This window comes from Toxotes jaculatrix, chromosome 11 (genome assembly GCF_017976425.1).
Source record: "Toxotes jaculatrix isolate fToxJac2 chromosome 11, fToxJac2.pri, whole genome shotgun sequence".
Lineage (NCBI taxonomy): Eukaryota > Metazoa > Chordata > Actinopteri > Toxotidae > Toxotes > Toxotes jaculatrix.
The window spans coordinates 822,908-850,617 of record NC_054404.1 but is presented as its reverse complement, the minus strand read 5'-3'; the positions used below and the strand labels follow the sequence as shown (position 1 = coordinate 850,617).

The 27,710-nt window shown below is 46.4% G+C and overlaps 1 protein-coding gene across 6 annotated transcripts; it reads right to left on the bottom strand.

Moving 5' to 3' along the window:
• rtn4a (reticulon 4a) lies at positions 1-27,710 on the bottom strand. Of its 6 annotated transcripts, none has more exons than XM_041049454.1 (8): positions 26,930-27,710; positions 21,469-21,507; positions 3,856-4,063; positions 3,111-3,249; positions 2,004-2,073; positions 1,457-1,503; positions 1,280-1,338; positions 1-1,139 (listed from the first exon to the last, which is right to left on the bottom strand). In XM_041049454.1, exons 1-8 carry the CDS (start codon positions 27,486-27,488, stop codon positions 1,097-1,099), a joined length of 1,164 nt encoding a protein of 387 aa, XP_040905388.1. In that variant the 5' UTR covers positions 27,489-27,710; the 3' UTR covers positions 1-1,096. The 6 variants fall into 6 exon arrangements, with proteins under 6 accessions (XP_040905388.1, XP_040905387.1, XP_040905389.1 ...); XM_041049453.1 differs by lacking the exon at positions 21,469-21,507 and adding an exon at positions 19,730-19,783; XM_041049455.1 differs by lacking the exon at positions 21,469-21,507 and having other exon boundaries at positions 26,930-27,709.

The window sequence follows — 27,710 nt, the reverse complement described above, 5'->3', positions numbered from 1 at the left end:
TTTCTTCGTCTAGAAGCTTTATTGATAATTGTTTACATCTCACAATGCATTCCACGAACACGGCTCCCAGCCGGAAGCTTTTTATCGTCACAATTGAAGTATGAAGTTTATCATTCACAATTATACTTGCATAACAAACAAATGCTTGAAGGTTCCCAAAGTCACATCAAGTTGTAACTTTATTAAGATATCAGCTCCACAGACAACATGGTTATTTATTTTTTCTTTAAATCCCATTTTTTTTTCCTTTTTGTATTTTTCTCTGATGATGAATGTAAACGTGTTTCTTCCAGAGTTTTTCATTACTAGACAACTGCAATGACATGGAAATAACTTTGATGTAATGAATGTGTTTTGTTTGTCTGGCAAAGGTTTTCTAGATGTTTCTAGCTAAAGTTACTCAGAAGCAATGAAGCTTTTAATGGTACCCCCCCCCCCCCCCACCCTCCCCACCCACCTCATCAGATTCTGCTCACAGATTCATCAGCCGTCACATCGAGGCAGAAACACGCAGCAGGTCACAGAGGACACAAGCCCGAAGCTTGAGGGACACGAAATAACAACAGAGAATATTCAGAGCAACTGGGAAAAAAGAGAGAAGCACAGGAGGAGCTGCTGCTGCTCGCTCTCGTCTTTCGACACCAACAAGGACAGAAAGAAAAAGTAAAATTTAAATGACAGAAAACCTTCCAACCCCGGCTGAGGGAGCACCTGACCTCCCACAATGCCCTGGGTGGAGGGAGGGAGACAGGGTTCGCTCCAGATTAAAATGTGTTTCTGTGAGTTTGAACATCTCACAGAAACAAACATTTCAAAACTTGAGTTCAGAAATAAAAAAAGAGGGAAGATGTAAATATCGAGCCGACCTCGGCCTCGTGAACCTGCTTCCACTTTTCCAGAAAACACGCAAAAAAAGTGTTTTTATTATTTTGACAAATAAAGTTAGAAGGGCTGCTTCCCGCCAGACCCCTCCTCCCCTCCTCCTGCCTTCCTTCATATCCATCCATCCCTCCCCCTCCCTCACCAACACCCCACCTTCCCTCCAACCATCTTCCTCTCAGGACTTCCTGAATCCAAACTCTGACTTGTCCTTACTTCACTCTGTTTTGCGCTTCATTCCGGGAACCTTCGCCTGGATCCTGCAGGATGACACAAAGTTTAAGAGCCTGAACCACAAACACACTTTACTGCACACAAGCAAACAAGAACCAGGAGCTTTACACTCTTCAGGAACACACACACACTTCCACCACACTGATTCACTGATTGAGTTTCTTACTTTCCAACGATGTCTTTGATCTGGTTGTTGACCAGAGCCAGGTAGTGATCGATCTGGGTCTGAAAACACACAAACATCAGGATCAGTAACGGTGAGGGTGGAGGGGTGGAGGGGTGGAGGGATGGAGAGTGACTTTCAGCTGAGCTCTGACAGACCTCAGGTATCTGTGTTTCTCACCTGGTGTTTCTCGTAGACGATCGGGCAGCTGAACGCTCCAATCAGACCTGAGGACGAAGAGGAAACGAATGTTACCACCTGCTGCTGCGTGTGATGTTCAGGTGAAATCAGACAGCTCAGAGCTGAGGTTATTTTCCTGATTTGAAATGAGCATCATTCAGATTATCTGACGCATCAGGTGTGTGTTTGTAGATAAATGATCCTGGTTCAGTCTAAATGTGGTGTGAGTGCTTTACACTCAAATGCTTGTGAGTTGAATCTCAGACCTTCTGTAACGTCAGTGAGGCAGCAGCTTAGAAAACAGCTGACAGACTTCTGTCAGTGAGATTTAAGATTTGGTTTTAATCCTGAGTTTGTTTATAAGACACTGAAATGATTTTCTGTCTCAACACCTGCAGATACTTCATGGTTTCACCAGCAGATGGAGCTAAAGAGACGTTTCTGTCCCACGTTCAGCAGCTGTGAACGTCCCGACTGCTCTGACGACTCAGAGGAGACGTTCACTCTAAAGCTGCATATTCACGCTGCACGTGTGACTGTTCCTCACCCAGAATAAGAAGAGTGAGCCCGTTGAACAAGGCACCGACGTAGGTCAGGATCCACATCAACACAGCAAACTGCAGAGGACGAGAGAAGACGGAGAATCAGGAAACGATCTGATGACTGCTGGCGCCTCTGATGATGCACCTGCTGATTACATACTTTACAGAAAATTCAGGCTGAAACCAATAATTATTTTTATTCTCAATTAATTTAGTGACGGTTTCTTTTTCTGTTAATCGATTAAAAGTTTTGTCCAGGTGAGAAAAAGTTCCCAGAGACAAAGCTGATGTTGGAAAAATGACCATGATCATTTCTCTGATGATCAACTAATCAATTAATCAACTGATCGCTGCAGCTCTAAAGGATGAAGGTTTACTGCTGCTGCACCAAACTGTGACAGACGATCATCTGCAGATTAACTGGTAATGAAATCAGACACGGCTGCAGTGAACAGACCCTGGAGCTGCACAGCTACAGATCCCATGTGTGTGACGCTTTCGTGAGCTGCTGCTGCTGCTGTGGTTGTAAATATTCACTACCAGCACAGAGGCAGGAGAAGAAGAATATCCCGTAACACACGCACACGCACACAGAGAATTTTAAACATACCTGCGGCTCCTGATGGGATTAAAGAATCAGACTTTTTACCCTCTAAGGGAATCTCTCCTGTGTTACTCTGTGAACTGTGCTCAGATCTGTTTTTGGACCGTGCAGCTCGGAGGCTCGGAGGCCTGGGGGGTCGGAGGGTCGGGGGTGCAGCGAGGTGACGACAGGTCTCTGACAGCTGCAGAGCTCTGTAAGCTCGGTGTAACTGAACTGAACTGTGTCATCTGTTACCAGCACGGATCCTCAGACGTGTTCACGTTTTCAAACAGCAGCAGCAGCAGAGTGACGATGTCTGAGGATCATTCAGTGGCCACTCACTCAAACTCTGCCTCCAGCAGACCTCCGTGCTGCTTTCACACTAACAGAACACTGTGAATCTGGACCCAAGTCAATGACAAAGTTTCCAAAACAGTATTTTTAAAAAGTCTTTTGAAAACAAGTGATGAATATTGTTTTTTTCTGGAACATTGTGAAGGACACCTGTGAAAACATCTGAAAACTTCACCTTGATGGAGTCGACCAGGTCCTCGACCAGGAACAGGCGCCTCAGTTCACCGATGGTCTTGTTGAGTTTGGCCAGAACCATGTCGCTGTACTTGTGGACCATGTCCTCAGACAGCGCCACCTCCTGGTCCAGGTACTGCCTGATAGGGACAGCAGAGGGTTGGGTTTAACAACAGAGCCGATGTGATTGTGTTGATGATGATGATGATGATGATGAGACTTCTGTGTGTGAGACAGAGTCACTGACGTTCTGTCAGATCTGCAGGAATCCGCCTGTAAAGTGACTCTGAGCTCAGTTTCTCCAGCTTCTGTTAATCTGAGATAATTGGCCTTTAATGTGCTGTGAGGTCAGTTTGCAGGAAGTGGGTGAAAACACTGTAAGAAGGTTTTGTCAAACAGCCAGGAGGGAGGATAAACACACACACAAACAAGGCGGGAAACCAGGAGACTGTGTGAGAACCTCAGTGTTACTGCGTCGCTCTGAAACAAGGACTCAAACTGCAGCAAAGCTCCTGTTTTCATCTGTTTTTAATATCTGATTTATAAAGCAGGTGCTTCCAGAGTGAAGAAGCTAACTTTTCTCCATTTGGAAATATCAGAGTAATTCACAGCTAAATATCAGGTCAATTTTACAGTGTTGGAACAGTGTTCACACTTACACAGAATATTCTGATTTATTGGTTTATGACTGATTTATTTTATGGATTCCGACCAGCTTGTATTTCTTCTGTCTGGCTCGTACTCACTTGAACGGGTGTCCCTCGTCTGACTTCTGGATGGCCTGCAGGATGCCTTTGTATATCCTGAAGCAGATGGTGACGGAGAGCAGAGCCAGGCCGATGTAGGAGCAGACGCTCACGATGCTGCACATCGTCAGGGAGAGGAGCAGCAGCAGGGCGGCGCCGAACACCACGCCGGTGGTCTTCACATCACGCCAGTAGAGGAGATCCACCACTGCAGGAGGAAGAGGAGGAGGGTTAATGTCAATCATCCACAGAGAAGCGACTGAGCTCCAGGGTCAAATGAAGCCTCTATAACCTCCATTCTTTCCTGTTTTTAATACTGTGAACGTGTTCGGTCATTAACTGAACAGTGACCAAAGAAAGTCAGAGCACTGTTCTATCATCATTTGAACAGTGATATAATTTGTAATTGTTATCACGTGTGCAGCAGTTCGCCCCAACAGCTGGAAACAGCTGCTGAGGAGGAGAATCACTGATCTGAATGAGTGAATCTGACGTCTGACTGCTGTCATGTGTCCTCTGTCGAATGTGGATGATGAGCGCAGGAATCATAAGATCATCATGAAGCGTGAGGGAGACGCTGATCTGGAGCAAAGATCAAACCGAGGATCGGACAGAGACGAACTGTTGACTGAATGTAAAACAGGCGTTCAGTTAAAGTTCCCTCAGGGGAAACCGTTCACACACACAGCTCTCAACTGACACTTCAAACTAAAGTCAGATGTACTGCTTCACCTCTGAACTGTCACATGGTTGGTGCATGTGACTGTCTGGAGGTGGAGCATCTTAAAGTTCGTCTCCACCACAAACTGTGAGACTGATCCGGAACTTAAAAACCCTGCAGGAGGAAACTCACTGCAGCATGTGACTCAAACGTCTTCGTCTCTGTGCCTTCTGGACTTTCCTCCACTTTCCACCCCGACGCCACAGTGACGACTTCAAAGTGACGCAACCCCAGAGAGAAGTCACCAGCTTTGACTTTCACAAGCTTTATTTTTATTCCACAGTTCAAAACTTCCCCAAAAACCACAGATTTTCCTCCGTCTCACTGCAGACGTTATGAAACACAGCAGCACAGTGACGTAGAATCAGTGACAGGTCGGTGTAACTCAGTGCAGATAAAGTGGGCATCAAACAGCTTCACACTCCTCACTGCTCTTCCTCGGGTCCTCAGTGACACACCTGACATGACACAGTTGTACCCTAACCTGAAATCCTGTGCTCAGATGATTTGGTTCTGTAGTAAAAAGTTTGTTTATATGACAGTAAACTGAACATCTCTGCTGTGGTTTGGTCGAAACTTTTTTTTTTTTACATTTTCTACAGTAAACGATTGATTGAAAAAGCTTCAGCTTTTCAGCAGCTGATTCACGGACTCGCTGGATGCTGAGCTGCCGTGTTCAGCTGCTGATATACGGGTGGTGCAGGAAGGTCCTTCCCTCTCTGAGGACCCTGATAGACGGGTGGTGGAGGTGGTGGGTGGGGGGTCGGACTGTGCTGGGAGACAGCTGAGATCACGACCCGGGTCCTGCACTGAGCACATGCTTATATTTCAGCAGGGAATTCCAGGCAGGTCAGTGGACAGTATTAGAAGTGAAGAAGTGGTGGGTTTCCTGCAGCGCTGACGGCGCTCACAGCTGATACGTGCTGTACCTGCTGACCACGAGCGGCAGTCTGACCATGCAATGTTTCTACTTCACCAGCTGACAGAACAAGCCTGATAATTAAGCATTCGCTTTTCACGCCACCAAGCGGCTGCACGTCAGTGAGCGTCAGCGTTAACAGTCCAGTGGAGCTCAGTCAGTCTTTCACAGCATCAACGGGCGACGACACTTTAATGAGTCAGAATTCAACAGTGGCCGGAAGCTTGGACACGAACTGTTAAAGTCTCACATTCATCTATCTGCAGAGGGTGTTTGCAGTTTAATGCTGCTTTGCTTATCAGCACAGTGCGGCTGCAGGTGAACTGCTGTGCTGCACAGAGACAAAGAGAGGTGCTGTGAGTGGAGGCAGCCGTGCTGCTCAGCTCGGACTGACGGACAGGCCACAATACGTTTGGCTGCTGCCCAAAATATTCCTGAACAACCAGCTTAACAACCAATAAATGAGCCTGTGAGACTGAAAACCTCAAATCAGATTTCCTGCTACAAGCTGCTGCCGAGACAAGTCCAGCCAACTGCAGGACACCTGCACCTGCTCACCATCAGTAAATATAAACCTCTCCTTCTGCAGACGGGAGGCGGCCCTGGCCCCTAGAAAACTGCTTTTTCACCATTTTCTCATATTTAAAAAAAAACAAAAACCCGTCAGACTAATCTGAAACATAATCAGATTTAACTGACAGTGAATATAATCCTGAGTCAAAGGTCCAGAAAGATTAGGTAATTACATTTAGGACAGTTACAAACCAAAGCGTTGAGCTTCTCACTTTTTATTGGCCTAAACAATAAGTAATGATGTTCATTATTATCGCTGTTTATGAAAGGTCAGAGTAATAAAGGCCAGTCACAAGTTCTCAGGGTCCAAACTGACAAATACAGATTTAATCAAACTGACAGGACAAAGCACTGAACACTAAACTTTCAGTGCAGAGGAAAGAAGCTTCCTGCTGCTTTTGCTTCATATAGAAACTGATTAATCAATTAGTCAATCAGCCAAAAAATAAATATCATTTCAGTCCATTTTCAAGCAAAAATGCCAAATACTTGCTGGTTTCTGCTTCTGGAATATGGAGACCTGCAGCTTCTCTGTGTCACATAAACTGAACATGTCATTTTAAAACCTGTCATTTCACAGTATGAAACATATCAGTGAAACCCGGCTGGGATGATTCGGCCTAGAAAACATTTCCGTCAGCGCGTCAGTAAACGCACCGTGCGTCCGGAGCTGCAGCAGGTGGATGGATGGACAGACGGATTAGCTAAGGTCAGAGGTCAGAACCACGACGGCTCCACACACTTTTTGCTAAAATCAGACGCAGTAACATTTTGTTTTTCAGACTGTTTAACGCTGCCGCGGCCTTCAGGGGGAAGCAGAAGCAGCTGTCGGCGGCCTGTTCTCCTGTGTATCAGCGTGTGAATGTGGGCGCTGGCAGCTAGCTCCCCATGATCTTACCGCTCAGCATGCTACTACCTCCGCGTTAGCTCCGTTAGCCACACCGCGGCAGCTGTGGCTGCTCGTTCAGACAGACAGTCTTTGTCTACAGGTGAAGAAACGGACGCAGCTGCCGACGTGAGAGGAGGAGGAGATGGCTGGGGAGGAGGAGGAGAAGGAGGAGGACCCGCGGTCCTAACGCGGCCGCCTGGCTACATATGGTAGCAGACGTGCTAGCAGCGCCGGAGCCTGGCTAAAAATAGACCCCGCATCACAGCTAGCTAAACCCCGGCCGCTGGTTCCGTTTCACTGTCCGCTGTGTTTTAATCGCACTCTGATCCGTCCTCTCTCCAACGCGATCTGTGTCCCGAAGGGTTTTATTACCCGACTGACAGCGCCCACCGGCAGCCCGGTCCTCGCCGCGGAGACAAAACGTCAAACCGTCCGGCATGACCTCCGCAGGCGGACCCTATTCTCCTCCGACCCTCCCCGGGCTGACTGCAGCCACACTCCCGGTGCTCATGCAAATCACAACGCGGTCATTAACGCGACATAACCGTAGGCAAACACGACATGTAAAAGAGGACAGAGATGGTCGGTAAACAAAAGATTATGACCAGACTAACCCCGTTTGGCGTCCATCTTGAACCTCCGCTAAGCATGCAGCAGCACGGCGGCTCCGCCTGGCTGACGGGGGGGGGGGGGGGGGGGGGAGAGAGAGAGAGAGAGAGAGAGAGAGAGAGAGAGAGAGAGAGAGAGAGACATGCGCAGCTCGGCCTCTCTCAGTGCGGAGGACGAACGATCGATTACTATCGATTTATTCGACTTCATTTCCTTTATAAAAACGCAAAGCGGCACCTTCCAGCTCCATGACGGTTACAGAGAAGGAAGAGAAGATGAACAAAAACACCTGGAGCCGCAACGATTAATCAGTTAATCGATTCAGAAAATGAGCCTGCAGCTGTTCTGTGAATCATTTTAGTCTCTTTTCAGAAACTTCAGCTGTTTTCTGTTTTCAGTGTGAGAGACGTGGGGACGTGTCTCACAGGATACTGCTGGACAAACAGGACAGCTGAAGACGTCCCTGTGGTCTGTGCTGAACTCTAACAGGCTCTTTACACTATTGGTTTGTAACAGGAATCATACAAACGTCCCTCAGAGGAGCCAGTGTACAGCAGCGGTGGGCAAACAGCGGCCCGCGGGCCAAGTCCGGCCCCTATCAAAGCTTCACTTTTCACCTTTATCATTAACATTAAAGCTTGTTTCACAAATTTACTCTCGATAACGACGGAAACTAAAACAACATCAAACCAAGTGTCATAAAGATAAGGAACCATCCACCTCCAGCCTCGCAGTCTGACACACAGCTGCATGGGAACACTTTACATGTTTCCTATACATTCAAAGCAGGTTCATCCTTAAACACCATCACTCTGCCAACATGATGATACTGAGCTGTACTACTACTAACTATAGGAGAGTGGAAACAGCAGACACGCTTACACTGCATGGAGGAGGGTGGAGGAGGAGGAGGGTGGAGGTGTGTTGCATAACCAGGCTGTAAAAGGATAACGGGCTCCAGTAATGCCAAGCAGAAATAAAGATGAGATAAAAGTTAGGAATTTAAATCCAACCCACTGAAACAGAAGTAACAGGGACAGTTCATCACAGATCCAGAGTTAAAAATCCATAAAAGGGGCTGCCAGCTGTCCAGGAAACTCCAGGTGCATGCTGGGAGAGCTGCCGCCCCAAACACTAAGCCACTGGATCCAGAACAAAGTTAACACAAACCATCAGGCCTGACTGGAGGGCTGTTTTTCCATACATGAATGAAATCTGCGACCCACGTGCTGTAGGTGAGAAGCTGGTTTTTAATGCAATGAAACAAAAAGAAGAAAGAAGCTGAAACCAACAGATTCTGGAGTTTTTGTCTTTTACGTCACTTCAACAGTGGAACGAAGGCGAAATGCTCTGGAGTCTTTACAAATATCCTGGGATTTCACCGCGCTCGCACTAAACACAATGATGCCGCAGATATCCAAGTCACATCACACTGTCTGTAACTGATCGGACCAAAGTCTGAAACTAAACATGAGCCACGGTCGAAGTGTCAAACCGCTCGAGGCTGCAGGACCTGAGGCCGAGGGACAAACGTTCAGAGACACTCAGAAACCTGTGAAACTGGAACAACAGTCTCACCTGCAGGTTTACGCTTCAAAGGCTCAGGACAAACAACTATCTGCTTTTTCGCATGAAGACATTGTACAGAGGAAAAAGTCGACCTGTCGACCTGTGGAGCTGCAACTAATCACTATTTTCATTTCAGTTACAATCCCTGAAAACCTACAGATGCTGAGGTTTCTCAGACATGACACAGAGAAGCAGCAGGAGCCATTAAATCAGAGCTTTCATTACTGATTGATCTGCAGCTCATACAGCGCCATTCAACTACGCTACATTCTCCTGTGAAGTCCTATTTCATGTTACTCCATCTGCTTTACTGTATTATCGTTCATTAATTGTTCATACAGCAGCCTCCACAGATGTGTGTCCACAGGAAGAGTCCATATTAATAAGCACTTTAATAAAGACTTATAAATGTTTGTAACTACATTACTGTACTTTCAGAAAACAGTGATTAAATGTTTATGTGCTGATTATGGTGGGGAGAAATGTAAAGTGATTGATCCATCTGGTGTTTGAACGCATCACAATGGGCTCGGCCTCGGCAGGAAGTGGAGGAAGATGAGTCACTGCGCTGGTGAAATATGTGTGAGAGGTGACGGAGGCGATGCTCCTCCTTCCTGAACGCTGCTCAGTCTGACTTTCATCACACAGCTCGGTTATTTCACTGCTACTGCAACCACACTGTCCCTGACACACACACACACACACACACACACACACACACACACACACACACACCCCAAATACTGCTTAGTCACAGTGCGACTCTCTCCACAGCCTCAGAGATACAACAGCTTCTTTCAGCGCAGCCAACACGTTCTGCCACTTCATGGTCCTCGCTCATTAACGGGCTCAGCGGACGACGGTTCGATGAACAGAGCCGAGCTGACGCGCTGTTATGAAGCTCGGCACAGACACACACACAACACACAGCACAAAGGCTTCAGTGTCGAGATGACAGGCGACAGCAGGACACATGATGATCAGCAGACAGCAGCACACGGCTGACGGATCTACATCCAGGGTCTCTGCACAACCTCACTGAGCTCAGCTAAAGACAGCAAACAACAAGAGTACACAAACCTATCAATGATGTCATGTTGTCTCAGACAATAATGTTTAGTAATAATCAATTAACGTGACCTGGACCCATGTATGGACTAATGAACAGGTCTACGACACACAGAGCCTCTGACACAAAGACACACAGAATGGGTAGATACCTAAGTCTATTCATGTTCAACTTGTTAGTTTCACTGTCATCATGAACAGTACGCGAAGATCAGGTGAAGTAAATAAGATTTTCCTCTCATCTGGTCAGAATAAGATCAGACTTCCATCGAGCAAAGCTCTACGACTTTTATTTGGAAAAGACTACAGGAACAACTTCCTGAAAGGACACCTGACGTACACAGCACCCACTGTTAACACCTCACTACACACCTGTGTTAAAGCCTCAAGATGACGCAGCGTTCAGAGCAGTAAATGTGTGATGCTGATCCTCGTTTCTCCACTGAAATGCTGCTTTTGTCTTATATGACAGAAAATGTGAAGAAGCTCTGACTGAGCGATTTAAGCTCCATCAGTGAAAATAATCCCAGCAAACAGAAATCAGACTGTGGCCACGGCTGCAGGTGGTGAGGACAGGTGAACACAAACTGTTTGCTGCTGCTGCCTTTTATTAAATGAGCTTTGGGACTTTTTATTCATGACTTGCACTGAACTGCAGCTGCATCATCATCGCTGGTTTAATGACACATCAGGAAAGTTGGCTGCAGCTGTTCGTCACTGATTCTCTGTTCATGAGACTCGAGAGGAAAGACTGACACTCGATCCCTGCGCTGATGAAACCTGAGTCGTGTTATTAACATGTCAGTTCATCACAGTGGCAGCAAACGTGGAGCCAAACTCTCCACTGAAAGCTCTGACTCTTCTCCAGCTCATCAGCATTTCACCGGCACACTACCCAATCATTAACCTGCCAGCTAACGTCAGTCCACTCACAGTCCCTCCTCCTCCTCCTCCTCCTCCTCCCTGCTGTCTACCTTTGGTCACAGTGGCTGACTGGCCGACCGTCCAAAGGTCCTCTCTGCCAGAGAAATGCTCTGTAGCTGCTGCAGTTGCACAAGGACAAACCCTGCAAACAGTCTGGAAAAATCCTTCGAGCCTCAGGGTACATACACAAGAGGAGTCACTATCTTATCTCGTGAAGTGATATGATCTTTATATTGAGTAAAATATTCAAACTCAAGACGCCCCCACAAAATCAAACTGAAATATTTTACAGTTAAAAGTTCAGCCTCACATTTTTCTTGTGTTTTGTCCCAAAGTTTGATGTAAGCTGCGTTTGAATCACTGGACCCAGCAGAGGGACGGGAAGAAGACATACAACCGCTGCAATGTCCGAGTCTGTATTACCAATAGATTCACCTCTAATAAGGACCAGTCCCAAACAGCGATGTCCCACAGTCAGTCAAAGAAGAGAGAAAGCCATAAAAACTAAGCTATTTCGGATGGAGTTTATTCCTGCTGCACCTTACAGCAGGGAACACCTCCCGCGGTGTCAGCGTCCTGCTCTACCCACAGCACAGAAACTGTCAAACACGCCACAGAAAGAGACAGAAAGGTGGAGGTATACCCTGCTCTCTCCAGTGCTTTGCAGCAGGCTCGGGCTCCTGTTTGTCCACAGAGTTGTTCTCCATGCTGTCCGATCAGCAAACACACATTCCACTCAGAGAGGGATCCAGCACAGGCGCTAAATGCAAATGTGTGTGAGTAAATGTGTGTTCGGCTGCAGGAGGAAGAGGAGGAGGAGGAAGAAGGAGGAGGAGGGAGGGAGGGAGGGAGGGAGGGAGGGAGGGAGGGAGGGAAGAACCCGAGTGAAGCTTCCACTGGGCGGGGGGGCGACTGCAGCGAGCAAATGAAGTCTGTCCTGCAGGCGTGCTGTCAGCTGACTGTCTGCTGCCAGCGCTCTGACGCAGCAACTATAAATGTCTCTGCCTCACCTCCTCCCTCTCTGCTCAGGCTTTCTGGCATGCTCTCCCTCTCCCTCCTCCCCACCACCACCCAGTCTGACCCCCCCGTTTCCTTCAAGCTTTATCTTTTCCTTCGTCACCCCCCCACCCCCCCCACCCCCCCCCCCGCTTTCTCAAATATGCTGATGAAGCATCGAGTCACAGCAGATGAATGATTTCTGTCTGTCTGTGTGAAACTGGCTCAGCTGATGCTGCCTGGTACAGTGTGACAGTCTGAAAAACAAACCTGAAGCAGGTAAAACACAAACAGCAGTAACAGCCAGAGGCCAGTTTCACGCCCACAGAGGAGTGAAAGCACTCAGCTCACCGTCAGACTCCACCGGGCTGCTGGTCAAAAGGTGGCTGATAACCTGACCACCTGCAGGATGGAGTATCCACCGTGTGTCTGTGGAAAGCTGGCACTGAATGTCCGGTCACATGCATCGTCTGGTTGTCACAATTGTTTAGTCCCAAAAAAAGTTAAGAAAACTGCCTGACTTTAATTCTGTAGCCTGTGATTTATCCTCTGTCTGTGACTGCTCATGTTTTTCAGACCTCTGGATTCTAACTGTAAACTGCTGCAGCGGCTTAAACCTTCAGGTCACCTTCACTGCTGCCCACAGGAGCTCAGGGATAAGAAAACAAAATAAAGGTCGATTTCCTGCCAAATGAACTCATGTTCCAGCTGCTGCCAAGATCTCAGGACATTTACGTCGTAGTTTCCAACCAGCGTGACCGAACAGTATGTTCCAGACAAAACGAGAAAACCCAAGTTAACACACTGAGAATCAGAGAAGCTGCTGTGTGCTGCATAAATATTAACATAAAAACTGTTTATAGTTTCTGGTCTGACTGAGATCATCAGAGTGTAATCGCCCACTTATTCCACTAGAGGGCACCGGTCTCATGTACAAAACCCTCTCTCTTCTTCTTTGTCTCTTCCTGCCACATTCGACAGACCTTCCTTATAAAAACTCACCTGACTGGGACCAAAAAGACAAAGTTACAAACGTGTTTGAAAAGTTCACCTTGGTCACCTGTTGCTATGGAAACATACAGATTAATCTACAACAGGAAGGGACCACAGCGAGGTTTGGACACTGTTAAACGGGACAGGGTCATTACTGGACCAGAAACAGGCTGATGGCCGACAGCTTGTGAAAGGGTGAACTGCAATGATTTCAGTGTTGAAAGAGACAGTTACATAAAAGGGGAAGTACAAAGTGTGTGTGTGTCTGAGGACAAAGCAGCACAACGTGACCCTTCACCTTGATCTGAGTCTGAATAACTTTGCTCTCTGCTGTTTTCCTGCTGATGTAATCCACCGGGGGCGTGACACACAATCTGATCTAAGACCTAATCTGAATGAAGGTCATCATCTGAACCTGAAACCTGTAGATACGATGATCCTCCAAAATAATAGTCAAATATTTTGAACGTGAAGTCACTTTTGTAGCTGCGTGAAAATATCAAACTGCACATTCATAAAAAAATCTGAACATGATGAAAATCCCGCCTGCAGCACCAGCACAGCCGCTGCACCTACAGAAGGCTGACTTACTATCAAACGACACTTCAATGAAAATGAGGAGGAAGGCTCTCGTCTTGTTTCCACTGGATGTGACAACTGTGAGAGAAACAACCTCAGGAATAATCATCATTACCATCGTGGTCCAGGAAGCCACGTTTCCATGGTTGGTGGTTTAACCCACCGAACCACCACAGCTCCCTGAGGACGTTTTCATTTCATCAAAGATGCTTTGAATCATCTTTTCCCTTCAGACTGTTGGAGAAAAATTCTCAATGATAAATCAGAACAAAGCAAAATAAACCAAGTGGCCGAGCCCCGGTGTGAAGGGATGATCAGCGAGGCAGATCTGTGTTCAGATGTCAGCGCCGCACCTCAGGTTGTATAATGAAGAACATTTGCTGAGTGGTTTCTGGGTCGGAGAACCCTTTGTGGGCCTGCCAGTGTCGCAATGCAGGGAGGAGGAGGAGGCTTTAATTAACAGGAGATCCCTCCAACACACACACACACACACAAAAGAGCAAAGTCCTACTGCACTAGTTACACAGCAGCTGTCTGTTCTGAGTGTGTGTGTGTGTGAGGAGGCATTAATATAAGAGTGTGTATATTAACTGATCGATATCAGTTTAAATAAAACTGAGTCATCCATTAAAATGAAGACTAAGCGATGGTGTCTTCAGAGACGGGGGGCGGGGGGGGGGGGGGGGGGGGGGTTTCATCTAAAAGCCCTGAAGGAGGCAGCTCTGCATCTGTCTGATAAACAGCTGAAACATCATCACATCTGAGTTTCATTCTCATGTCTGAGGAGAATAAAGCTGAACTACAGATTCTACAGATGAAAACATGAAAGATTAGATCTTGAATAAATCTCTCTCCTGTGAACATCTCATGTCCACAACAGAAGGAATCACCTGATTAATCGTTTCTGTCGTGTTTGATGGTTTCAGCTTCTTCACTGTGAGAATCTTCTGTTTTCTTGCTCCTAAATTATAAATTCTGGAATATTTTTGGGCCTGGTGCATCACCTGGTGCTGGAGGGTATTGCGATTTTTCAGTGTTCACTGATGTTTTACAGATCAAACAATTAATCAGTTAGTCAAGAGAATAATTACTGGTTGCAGCCCTGTTAACATTAGTGATATAAAACTGAGAAAATCAGCAAATCCTCACATTTGAGAAATTAGATTTGTCACTTTCACATAATGCGACAACTGAACCTGCAGAAAACTGAACATCAGATGGACCGACTGATCGTTTCAGCTCTGACCTTCATCACTGTCGGAAGTTTCCAGACCTCTTATCGTTTTTTGTTCTTCAACAAACTGAGCCTTTAATTTTTTGGGGAACTCTTTTCCTTTCATGTGCAGCAGCTGTTCATCAGTAGCTCTTCCTCTATTGTTTCTTTTTTTTAAAACTCCAAATTTCATAATTGAGTCATATGTCAATGGAGTCTAATGGAACAGTGTATGAACATTAATATAATTGTATATATTCATAATAATATATTCATTTCTTATATCAAACCCTGTTGAACTTCCCAGGAACTTTCTATGTGTAAATAATAAATAACCTGGCTGGAGAAATATTTAGTGGCCGGTGGACAGAAAGTTCAACGCCCTCTTATCATCACTGCTCAGGTTATCTGGCACAGACTTTATCAGTAAGTGACAGATTCAGGGTTTAGACTCAGGTACATAAAATCTGATGCAATGGTGTATTACAGGGTGTGGGAGAGGTTGTACAACTCGTGATGAATCCGAGCAGCAGCTTGCTCAGGCAGTAACAGGGTGTGGCTGGTAGCTCTGTATGTATATGTGTGTATGCAGCTGTGAGGGGGTGTTGGGGTCTATAAGGTGGTGTTGGGTTTCAGTTTGGCATCTCAAGTTATTCCCAGAGCAGAGAGAAGCTAAAACCAGATGCTAAGGTAATCCAATTCCACAGGAAAAATGTCCAGTGGGCAAATAGAAGCAAACTTTACCAGTGTTTGTCGGTGGTTAACGGGGTCACATTTAACATCACATTTTACTTACCACAAACAAAACAAAATGAAAAATGAAATAAAATGTTCATGTGCACAGATGATGATGATATTCTAATGAGAGACAAACGCACAAAATGCAGCAAAACCAAAGGTCGAAGGACAATGGAACAAGCAAGCACACACGAAACCAAAATGCAAAAAGGGACAATGCAAGAAAGAAAAGGAGAAACTAAGGACAAAGTGCTGAGGTGTTAGGTGCAGACTGGCTGCTGGTCAGGGCATGAGCAGGAAGGGTGGGAGGAAATAACTAAGGAGAACCAAAGGCTGAAGATGAAAGTTATGCCGATGAACATGGAAGTGCCAATGAAAACTGAGGAGGATGTTGGGGTGGGGGGTGGTTTCCATGCCAGAACTGCTTTAATTTACCTGCTCTTATGTTCAGGTTTGGCATCTTAAACAGTTTGCCGCCCTCCACGCTCTTCTTAGCCACCACCTCCTCTGGTTTGCGGACAGGGGAGTGGGCGAGCGGAGCTTGGGTTGGGGGCTGCTGGATGTCAAGCTTCTCCAGCTCGGCCTTGCTCTTCTGGGGGGACGCCTGGGTGAGGAGGCGGTAGGAGCTCTGACTTGGAGCCTCCTCTTCAACCTCTGGGGGTGGGGCTACTTTAGTCAGAGGTGGAGCAGAAACTGGAGCCACATCTTTCTGACCAAAGCTGAGATCATCATCCATGGGGATTTCTGGGGCCTTGGAGGAGGCAAACTTGGAAGTATCCAGAGCCTCGAGAAACTCATCGATGACACCCCTGGGTGGTCGCTCAATGAACTCAAACTCCTCAGAGGACACTTCATGCTCCGAGACCTCCTCAGCCACCTCTGGTTCCTCCACCTCCATCTTCAGGTCCTTCTTATCTGTTTCCACCTGGAAGCTGGCTGGGTTTTTGGCCATGGCTTCCAGGACCGGAGACAGAGAGTCTGCTGTTGGTGACTCTGAATCTGAATCCTCAGCGGGGGTCTTTTTGCTCTGGAAGTCAAGTGGCTCAAACTTGTCGGCCATTTTGGGAAAATCGTGGCTTGAAAACCAATCTTTCTGCTCAATCTTGACAGGTTCCTCTTCTTTGACCTTTGCTGGGGTAGTTTCCTCTGCCTCTTTGACAAGATCAAATGCGCCAAAGCTTTTATCATCTTCAACTTTTCCTTGGTCTGAAGTTTTCCCCTCCATCTCCTCAGTCATCTCCTTCAGCAGGGACACTTTAGCATCAAAAGCAAACGGGTTGTTAGCTGACAGATTGATCGGAGGGTTGGGCGACTCCATCATCCTTCGTTCTAGGATAGGACTCTGCTCCTCCGGGCTTCCCTCTGAGGAGCCAGAGTCGATTTTCTCAGGGTTGAGTGGGGAAGACTTCAGGATGTCTGGTAGTGACGGCGGCAGAGCAGAGTCCTCCTCTTCCCCTTCATCGTCTTCATGATCAGATGAGAACTGATTCACTGACTGCATGAGCGAGTCAGCAGCCATCTTCCCCATCTCAAATGTTTTCCCCTCATCTAAGAAAGATGGTGGGCTGTCCTGGGACTCTCCTGTCTGCCCGTATTGCACCAGATCTGGAGTGGGACTCTCTGACATTTTAGAGGCTCTGCTGTCGGACTTGGAGTCTCCAAAATGGGAGTAGCCACTATCCGCCAGTGGGGAATAGCCTTCAAATGGGTTATTATTCTTCTTCACCTCATACATCAAGTCATCATCTTCATCAGACTGGTTGCCGTGCAGGTCTGGCTCATACTTGGAAGAGCTAATGGGGGTCGTGTCCTTGGAGAAGCTATCCATGGAGACCTTGGAGTTGTCTTGAGATGCTAGGAATGGTGAATCCCAGTGCTCTGTTGGGTTAGAGGAGGCAAGGTGAGACTCAGGGACCATCATCTGGGGGTTCACGGGGGAGGGGCCAGTGGAAGACCTGTCTGAGCTAACCAGCTTCTCCTCAGGTGAAAAGGAAACTCCGCTGTCTTCACATGGATTATGAGGCCCTGGGTCTTTCCCTAAACTCAGGTAAGGACCACCTAACGGATCTAGAAGGTCTTCCTTATTCTTACTACGGCCCGGTCCAGAGTCACCCTCTTCACCCTCCCAAGGCATGTCCTTGGAATGAGTAGTGGGGGGTTCAGTGGAGAAGGAGCCCAAGGGTGCAGCAGATCCCGTAGTAGGGGGCTGGTTGGGACTCTCGGTCAGAGAGAGCTCCTCCAGAGAGTCGGGGGAGTGAAGAGGGGAGAGAGGAGAGATGGGGGCAGGGGAATCACCCTTCTGCCCAAGTGCTTGAGTAGAGAGGGAGGAGGGAGAATGCAATACAGCACATATCAAAGACATACTCCATTCCTTACAGTGCCCACCACACCTGGGTAGAAGTTAGCAGTTACTGAAAATATTCAGAGGAAGGTTTAGAGATTAAAAACTATGGCATCGCTGTTTTATATTAACAAAAACACAAAGACGTGTGGAATCACAAACCAGCCAACATAAACAGCAACACAACAACACAAAGATCTACAGTGTGAAATGAAAGAAATGTGATTTACATCTAAAATCACAGTGTGTTGCCTGTTTCTTATTTTTCTATCCATGTTCCTCATTCATTCAGAGGTTAAAAAAAACTTGCTGACAGCCTCTGAAGGTTAAACCTCCATCCAGTCCAGATCAGTCCGGATCACCATCTTCACCTATACTGTGTTTTAATGCACACACTCACTCTACATTATGTTCTGACTGTGGCCCATAAATGCTAAATAAAGAAGGAGAGTGACGAGAGCAAATGAAAAACTGTGACTGACGACCAAAAGCTAAACACAGGCTGTGATTTTAGATGCAAATCACATCCCTCTGGGTTTCTCATGGTAGCTCTGTCATAGTTTTTAACTAATTTTGCATTGCATTCAGTTTATGATGGGCAGTTTGCGATCCCTTTTTTCTTTGTTGCGCTTTAATTAACAGACAATATTAACACCACATCGACCAGACAAGTGCTGCCGAAAGGTTGGCTGTGGCTGGCAGACAGTCCACACACGGTTTGGTAAATGATCTAACATGACTTTAAAACTTTTAAAATACAGTTTCAGCCTGAACATGAGGTTTGAAGACACGGGTCGTTTGCAGCCTTAATGCTGCTACGCTAGCCAGTGTTTTAAGTCAGTTTACAGTGAGCTAGTTTCTGAAGGCTTGAAAAAGCTTGTGGCCTTTATCAGAGCAAACCCCTGAGCGTGATGAAGACCAACGTTAGTCTGACAATACGTTTGTTTTGTGTTTCTGGAGTTTTGATTGTTTATAACAAATGTCCCCAGGAGCTGGACTAAACCTCTGCACTGCAGTGCCACAGTGACCACATCCAGCTGTGAAGGTGGGTGTGGTTATACCTTTCAAGCCACAGAGGTCAGTGCAGCACTGCTTTTCCTCCACAGGTGTGGAGTTCTGATAACATCATCACTGGTACAGCAGGTGAGCACTGACTGAAGCTGCACAGGGTCTGGTCGTGGTGATGCATCTCACCTCACCTTCACTTTATTTGACAGAAGAGTGAGGTTCAGGTTCCCACAGTCTACATCTGGCAGCATTTGTCTGGTGATCAGTTTACCACCGTGACGTAACACACAGTGGTAGAATCATGTTTTGCCCCAGGTCTGGCGCCTATAACACATGCCCAGTGTGTTTTTCACACACAAAGTGTTCAGTGATGGTAGATAATGATTCCTCTCAAAGAACATTTTCAATATACTGTCAAGTTTAATAAATTCCACAAAAAGCAATAGTGTTTCAGGCCTGAGGAGAATCATTATTCCTCTACAACTACTTTTATAAGCTCATGTCAATCTACTCTACAGCAGTCACATGTGAGTCACAATGCAGCACAAGCAATGTCACACAACAGAGTTACTGTTACTCAAATCCACAGGTGCTACAGGTGAAAAACAGCTACAGCTTCTTACATGCAGCGGGTTATTTCTGCCACAGTGACAGACAGAGGGAGGGAACTGAAGAAAAGGTGAAAGAAAAGACAAGACAAGGACGGGGAGACACAGCGAGCAGAGAGGACTTGCCTGTAGGAAACTGCATCAGAGGATGAGGCTGAGCTTTAGAAGGAGAAGGTACATCTGTGGAAGAGACAAGAAGAACGCAGCACAGAGAGAAATTAGTCAGCTGGAAAGCCCAGGAGAGGAAGACCAGGGGAAGTGACAGAGACCATGACCGGTGTGTGATATGGAGCTCGGCTCCATAAACCTGGACTGACGCGGTAACGTGAGGCGACCTGATGCTGCAATGCTACATGTCTCAGCGGAGACGTCCAGTTTAGTGTCAGGTGAGACGAGCATCATGCCCTCACACCTGAGACGCTGGATTTTTTTCTTATAAAATGAATAAAATGATTATTCTGTTACCTGACAGTCGCTGCAGTTTTACTTTAACAACTTTTTTGTTATTATACTTTTATTTAAGCAACAGGACTTTTATTAGAGCGTTAAAAGATGTGAATGCTTGGTCCATCACTGTGAGAATCAAACCGCAACACTCCACATTCATAAGACGCTGAAGCACACCTGTATGTTTGCATTGCTCAGGTATGTGAGCATCTGTTTAAGGTTTCTGTTGGCAGTGAGGGGAGGACAGAACAGGTCAGATCAGAGGAGTGACGGTAACATCAGCGTCACAGCGTGACTTCACAGACATGACAGGTCGCTATGTAGAAAGATAAAGAAGCCTGGAAGCACAAAGAGGCAGATCTGAGACGAGACACGAGAACAGAGAGGATCCACCTCCGATCAGGAGGGACTGATCAGTGGTTTGTGGACGTCAGAGACAACACAGGCACTTCAGGTCCATTCACACAGACCGCTCTCACATCTAAAAAATAAAAACACGAACAACAAACACTGTGTTACAGCACTGACACAGCTGCAGCACGCTCTGATACGTCTACATGACTTCAGTGATTCGATCAGAGACGCTGCCACTGAGAGGAAACCTGAGACTGAGCTCTTGTGTAAGGCGGCTTATAAAAGCAAATTAAGCTGAATGAAATTAAGAGCCGGCATGCTGAAAACAGGAAGGCTCGCCACGCCGGCTCATTTTACCAGATCAATTTAACTGCATGTGGCAGGACACGCAAAACCATCCAACGAGCCCAAAGTCAGAGGCCACATGGAAAAAACCAATGAATCCAAGAAAATGCTGCTTCTAAAACCTCCAGAGAGCCACGAGTAACTGAAACAGCTGCAGCACTTTGCTCTCCTCAGACTGTTTCAGAACCAGACTGTGCTGGATTAGAGTCGGCTGTAACAGGTCATTAACCCCCTAACCCTGTGTGTCAGGTTAATATACACATGGTTCACCCCCAGAACATATTTCACCAGATTAGCCTCAGTTTAAGAATTCACCACCAACATGGTCCTCCAACTCTGAGAGGGATGAAGGTTCCTCCCTCAGGAGTAACAGCAACAGGACGGTACTCTGACACACTGTTCACTCCACAGGTGGACAGCAGCCACAGGTGGACAGCAGCTACAGGTAATCAGGAACACTGGCTGTCGTGATGCCAAAGATCATAGTTAAAACATGCATTTCCTCCTTAGTTCACAGCTGATTTTCTAAAGACTTGATTCAAGCTTTGACGGTCACAGATCAGAGTCACAGATCAGAATAAATCACAGGCAGTGCTGTATCTTATGTTAATTATCAGGTTTACAGGTGTAATGTCAATCAAATGCTTTGGATAATCAGTTTATCTGATAATCTGATAATGATTCGGTCAAAATGATTCTTCATTCGTTTTGTTTGTTACCTCTTCGGTCGAGGTTTAGCTTCCAGCGATGAAGACGACCTAGGATCAAACCAACAGAGACACATTTAGCCTTTAACTTCAGGAACAGAGTCAGTGGGAACCAGATTTCCTTCCAGTCTGTTCATTTATGAAGGAAACAGCAGATTCCTACAATTTAATACCAGTTTCACCAACAAGCATTTGCTGGTTTGCTGCATTTTTTCTTCTATACAATAGTAAATAAAATATATTTGAGTATTGGACTGATGGACAGAGAAAATATCTACGAGACTTATCTGAAGTCTCTTTGGAGGAAGATGAATATAAAGCTTCTTTTTCAGACTTTTCTGGCCTGCAGAATCCTGAAGCTGCAAACGTCAGCTCGAGTCCCACAAGCTGATGAACAAACCTACAGAAGTCATTTATGAATTCTTACTAATTGAACCTGCTCTTTGCTTGACATGCTGCAAATGACACCCAACTATGTCCTTTGACACGAGGGGGCAAAGGTTATGTGGAAGTAGAGAGGTCAGGACTGGGCGTCCAACCCGAGTAACCTGAGGACCGGTTCATCTCGCTGTGGTCCTGGTCAGGTTACAGCCAACGAGCACTTCGCTTTCAGTCTAATCGTATGCTCTGACTTAGATCGGGTCACGAGACAAATCTGAACCACTGTTTCTTTTTGTACTTTTATAAAACAAAACAGACAATGTCAAAACTGGAATTTATAATTATATCAAATAGCTGCCAGGTCTTTAATTTGCTGGGTGAGGCAAAAAAAAAAAAAGCTTTTCAGTTATCATTCCAGAAAATGTGCCAATAATATCTCCATACTTCATTCAAACCTTCAGAACTCCAACCAAATCCTCCATGAACATCCTGCATGTTCACACCACCACACCACCAAACTCCACGAGCCCTGGTAGGTTCAGGTGTCTTGCATTTGTCTCCTCCTGGAGCCATAAGTATCTTGAGGAATGCCTCACATCTTGACACTGATATATGACTTCAGGCCAACGACTCACCTGCTGCCATCCTGTAAAATAAAGAACTCACTGTACGATTCATGTCAAAGCCCTCTCTCTTATTTTTAACGCGCTGGTTTCACGTCTCCTGAGGTCAAACACGGCAGATCTAAAGGTTTTCCAGGCAGAGCAGGTTATTTAGGTTCCTGCTGGTCAGTTAACAGACAGACAGAATTGATTTCACTGTCTCTGCTGCAGCTCCTCACCTACAAAACCAACACTTACATAATCTGCTAAAAAACATTCTGAGGAATAAAACTGCTCTAAGATGTGAAGGCTGTGGTGTTTGTGGCTCAGCGTGTTTCTCATGAAGGCTCCTTCACACTCAGCAGTTTTGGGAAACAAACACAAGAACCTTTTGTGTTCTGATTCAACTTTGTTCCGTTTATTTAATCTGTTCCTGTCCACAGAGAGAGGACACCGAGGGAGAGGGAAACTCGCCTCCAGCAAAACCAAAACCAATGCTAACGCCGTGCTGTCTGAGTGTCCACCCTGTAATAACTGCTGTCACTGTGTGACCTGCTGGCATGAACCTGTGCGACCGAGGTCACATCACGGCACAAAAAGAAACGTGGCAGCTAAAGATGATAATAATTTCTCATCCATTACTCCAGCAGCACTGACTCTGACTTCCTGTCGCTCGCTTCAGTTCTAACTTCTCAAACGTGAGGATCTGATTATCAATAAAAATAATTATTAGCCGCAGCCCTATCATACAGGTGTAGGGTTCAGCTTACAGTGCACTGTCTGTCATTTGATAACAAACAAGAAATATTAGAATAAAAAATGTCCAGAGAAGCTGAGCATCGTTTGTTTTACTGTAAAATCTGCCACTGAACACAAAGCTCTGCTTTAACCACCTGATTTTAGGGCTTGTTATTAAAAGTAATTGTTTGTTATGTGCTCATGTTAAAAATAACATATCAGCAGATGTTATCAGACATTTTAACTCTCAAGTTCAATCACAAACAACTACGTGGTGATTTGATTAGCTCTGGTTTTACGCTCAGTGAAATCTCATCTTCAGTCTGGTTGTTGTTTTGTTCAATAGACAGTTCAGAAACCAAGTATGTTCAATCTACAGCAAATATGAGAAGCTTCTCTCTTTAGAATTTTTCTCTGGATCGAACCATCGATTAATCAACTGTTTCATTTTTACATTTTTCACAGTCTTAAAAAACATCACAGGGAGACGTGGAGGAAAACGAACTGTGCCTCTGGAAATGTAAGATTTTCACTCGTCTAAAAAGAAACATCAACGTCGACCATGTTTGTGAGAAGAAACTGTTCCTGCTCCACGAAGCCACGGGTTCCCTCAGGCTGATGAAATGGCAGATGCTGTCAGAGAGAAACCTTCCTCAGAACAGCGTGAACGTTAAAACCAGCATGAACGTGACGAATCAGCACAACAAGGATAAATATCATCTTCTCTGGAAATGTGTGCACTTCTCACAGTGATAAGAGGCCAGATTTAAAACAGATTAACATGTGCTTTCCGTCATATTTAGGAGCGTGTCTCACTTCTGGACTGAGAGCCAGCTGCCGTGTTGGCAGAGCAAAAGCAGCAGATAGAGGCCGGTGGTGTCGTTGCTTTGGGTGGAGGGCTCCGACTCTGAAGCACTTAACCCCACTTATGTGCAGCCTTCACCAGGATACAGAGAAAACAACAACACTGGCCAGCACACACACACTCACTGAGCTCTAAGCCTGTGTGTCTGACATCTCCCTCTCTCCACCTAATCCACCTGACCACATCAGAAGCGCTCCACAAACACACACTGACGGATGTAGGTGACCCAAAAATAAGATGTAGGCCGGCGGTGGCCGCAGAGCCCCGGACGATTAACCGGCCCGTCAGTCACGGCGCCTGACGGCACAGACTCGCCTCACGCGCCGTTTTCAGGGGACGCCATGAATCTGTGTGATGCAACGTCACAGCAACACTCATCAGATCAGACTCATGTTCAGAGAGGAGACAATGGAGTGGGTGGGGTTACATCTGCCACTAACATATGCTGTTGTGTTAAGGGCTGAAACTATTATTATTATTATTATTCAGTTAATCTGCTGATTATTTACTTGAATAATTGATGAATTGTTTTGCTTATAAAATATCAGAATATAGTGAAGATGCAGATTATAATGTTCCATATTCTTCAAATGTCTTTACTTTATAGTGAACTGAATATTTTAGCCTGAATACATCATTTTGTAGGTGAACCGATCAACTAATCAATAAAATAATCATCAGATTAATCAATAATGAAAATAATCAAGAGCTGCATCTCTGAACTTTTTATCCTTGGATCTGGGACAGTGGAATAACATGGAGAGACGGAGCTGACCCCTGACCCCTGACACCTAACCCCCTGAACCACGTTTCAACAGAAAACTGAACTCCAGAGTCTGAGGACAGTTCATCTGAAGGTGTGAGAAATAAAAGGCTGGACGACCATCAACACTGAAAACAGGAAGTTCATTTAAGAACAAAACTCAATCTGACTGTAATTTACAGCTGAAACAATTAAATGATTAGTAAAGCAGCTGTTTTAATAACCTATTAACTGTTTACATCATTTTTCAAAGATCTGCTTTAAGCTCGTCAGGTGATGATCTGCTGCTTTGTCATTTATCACAGTAAACTGACTCTGATTCAACGACACTTCAGCTCTGTGAAGTTGTTTAAAGCATTTCTTGATGTTCTATTGATTAAACCATCTGCAGATTAACTGATAGTAAACAAATTTGTTAGGAGCAGCCCTGCTCTAACCTTCTGTTCAGACTGGTGACTGCAGTAATTTTAACTGGAGCTCATGGTTTATCCACCTCCACCAGTGGCCTTGCCAAGCAGCCCCACCCTGCCTCTCTGCTGCCTGCTCCACAGGCCTGGAGGAGCCCAGACAGGCCTGTTTACCTGCTATATCTCAGTAAACAACAACAACAACAACAATAACAATAACAGCAGCAGCAGCAGAATCATCTCAGGATATGTACTTCCTCAAATTGTAATCAGTCCAAACATTACAGGGAGGCCACCTGAAGAGCTCTGAGAGCAGCTTAACGCGCAGAGGCCTCTCTGGCTGAATTGTTTACGGGTTTGGGGTGTTGGTCTGGGTGGAGGTGGAGGGTGGAGGGTGGGGGGTGAATGGTTGAAGCCCGGATAACAGAATAAAACACGCAGCGCTAATTTAAGGCGCTGGCCTCAGTGGTCGTCACACGGCAGTGTGGGGAGGCCGACAGGGAGTGGACGCACGGCGGATTCCTTTGTTGTGACTAATCTCTGGGTTACAGCTTTAACGGCTAACGTTACCGTGCTTCCATTATCGGACAGGTTATTGTCTAACCTTCCGTTTCTGTCTTACGTTCGATCACGTAACAATCGATCTCACATAGTCTCTTTCTCTTTCTCCATTCAAACAACCAGATTCCAGGTTAACAAAGTATCGTGTTATAACGTTAGCTTAGCACTGAACTCAAGCTGATTGTTGGCGACAGAAAGCTCACACTGCCGGGCGTTTTTCTCTTATTCCTAAGCTTTGTTTTTACAAGAAAACGATGTAGCCTGGACACATGAAACCACCCTGTGATGCCCATTATGTGTCTTTTTTGTGGCTGCACAAACAACAACCGAGAAAACTGCGTGTCCGATAATAGAACTAGCGTTAGCAGCAGCGGGAGGCGACAAAGAGCAGATGGGCGATGACATGTATAACAGAGAAATTAATCAAACACACACCTGTAAAATATATTTTTTAAATATACAGCAGACATCAGGTTAACGAGCAGGTGGTTAGCGCGTCGCCGGAGGATCAGTGGTGCAATACTGCCAGCTCATCCCCACAGCGGCTGACATGTCGCTTCCTGCCGTTCATTAGTGAAAACAGGTGGGCCGCATCGGTACAACACAGCAAAACCGGGGCTAAACTGTCTCCTCGTCCAGCGGTAATCTCTGCAAAACAGCGGCCGCGGCTTCATTTCTCACACCGGACACACTCGTCTGGTCTGAAGTCCGCTTCGCCCATTCATATTCACATCCAGGCGTCAAACAGCAGCTCACGATCACACACACCATCCGTTCGCCTCAGGGTAGCATCACTAGCCCCGCTAACCGGGCTAGCCGAACCGCTAACCCACCGAGCTGCGTAAATGTTAGAAATCTGGACAAAATGACCGCAGTTTAACGTGACTGAACGTACACTACCGAATAAAGTTGGTTAAACCGACAAAAACTAGCGTTTCCCCCGGTTATTAATCTCCACGTCGGCGTCTGGACAAGCACACAATGCTAACCCAGATCTGATGCACAGAAACCGGTAAGATGGAAAAATACCGTTAAGATCCAGCGCAACTAAATGTCCCTCACACCGCTGATGAACGTTAGAGTTATTAGTCTGATTCAGATCCTAAAAACTCGACCGCACCTTCATTAATCGCCATTTTTCCGTTCAGATACTCACAAGATGCAGGAGCCGGTGGTTCCTCCGTCACCGCAGGTCGCTCTGCTGCCTCTGCGGGGGCTGGGGCTGCTTTCCGGGGTTCAGCCGCTGGGAGGGCGTCGCTCTTCGGGGCAGGTTCTGGCTCGGGTGCAGCCTGTGGCTCCGGTACGATCTTCGTACTTTCCGGTTCGGCTTTAGGGGCGACGGCTTCTGGCTCCTCTGCAATTAAAGGGGTCTCAGGAACGAAAGAAGAGCTGGTAGAGTCCGGGATCGCCCTCTCCATCTCAGGCTCCGGTCTCTTTACCTCTGGCACTGACACCGGTTCTGGCTCCAGTAACGTAATCGGCTCCTCCGGGGGAGCGAGCGAAGTTTCTGTGACCTCGTGTGGCGCACTATCTTCAGCAATGTGGCGCTCCAAGGCGTCCTGGGCCCCGCCGACCAAGTCCACAATATCATCCACACTGAACAGGTCTTGTTTGGGCTGGTTCTGCTCGGGTTCCGGCTCGGCCTGGTAGTGGTGCACCCCCTCGCTGAACAGAGGAGTGGTGGAAGAGACTTGCTGCTCCTCGCTGTCTGCCATTTTTCTTTTCCTTTCAAAAGTGTGTCCTGAGGTGGAAAAAGTTTCAGATTCGGTAATTTTTCGGTTCAGGTACCGTCCGTTACAAACTTCCACCGGGGAGAGCTGTGAAACCGCGCCGGAAACCTCCTCCGGTAAGTCTGCTTTTTAACACCCGACAAATTTGTACAAGTGCGCCACACGACAGTTGCCCCAGAGTCGGACCCGACTCCCAGATAGCCACTG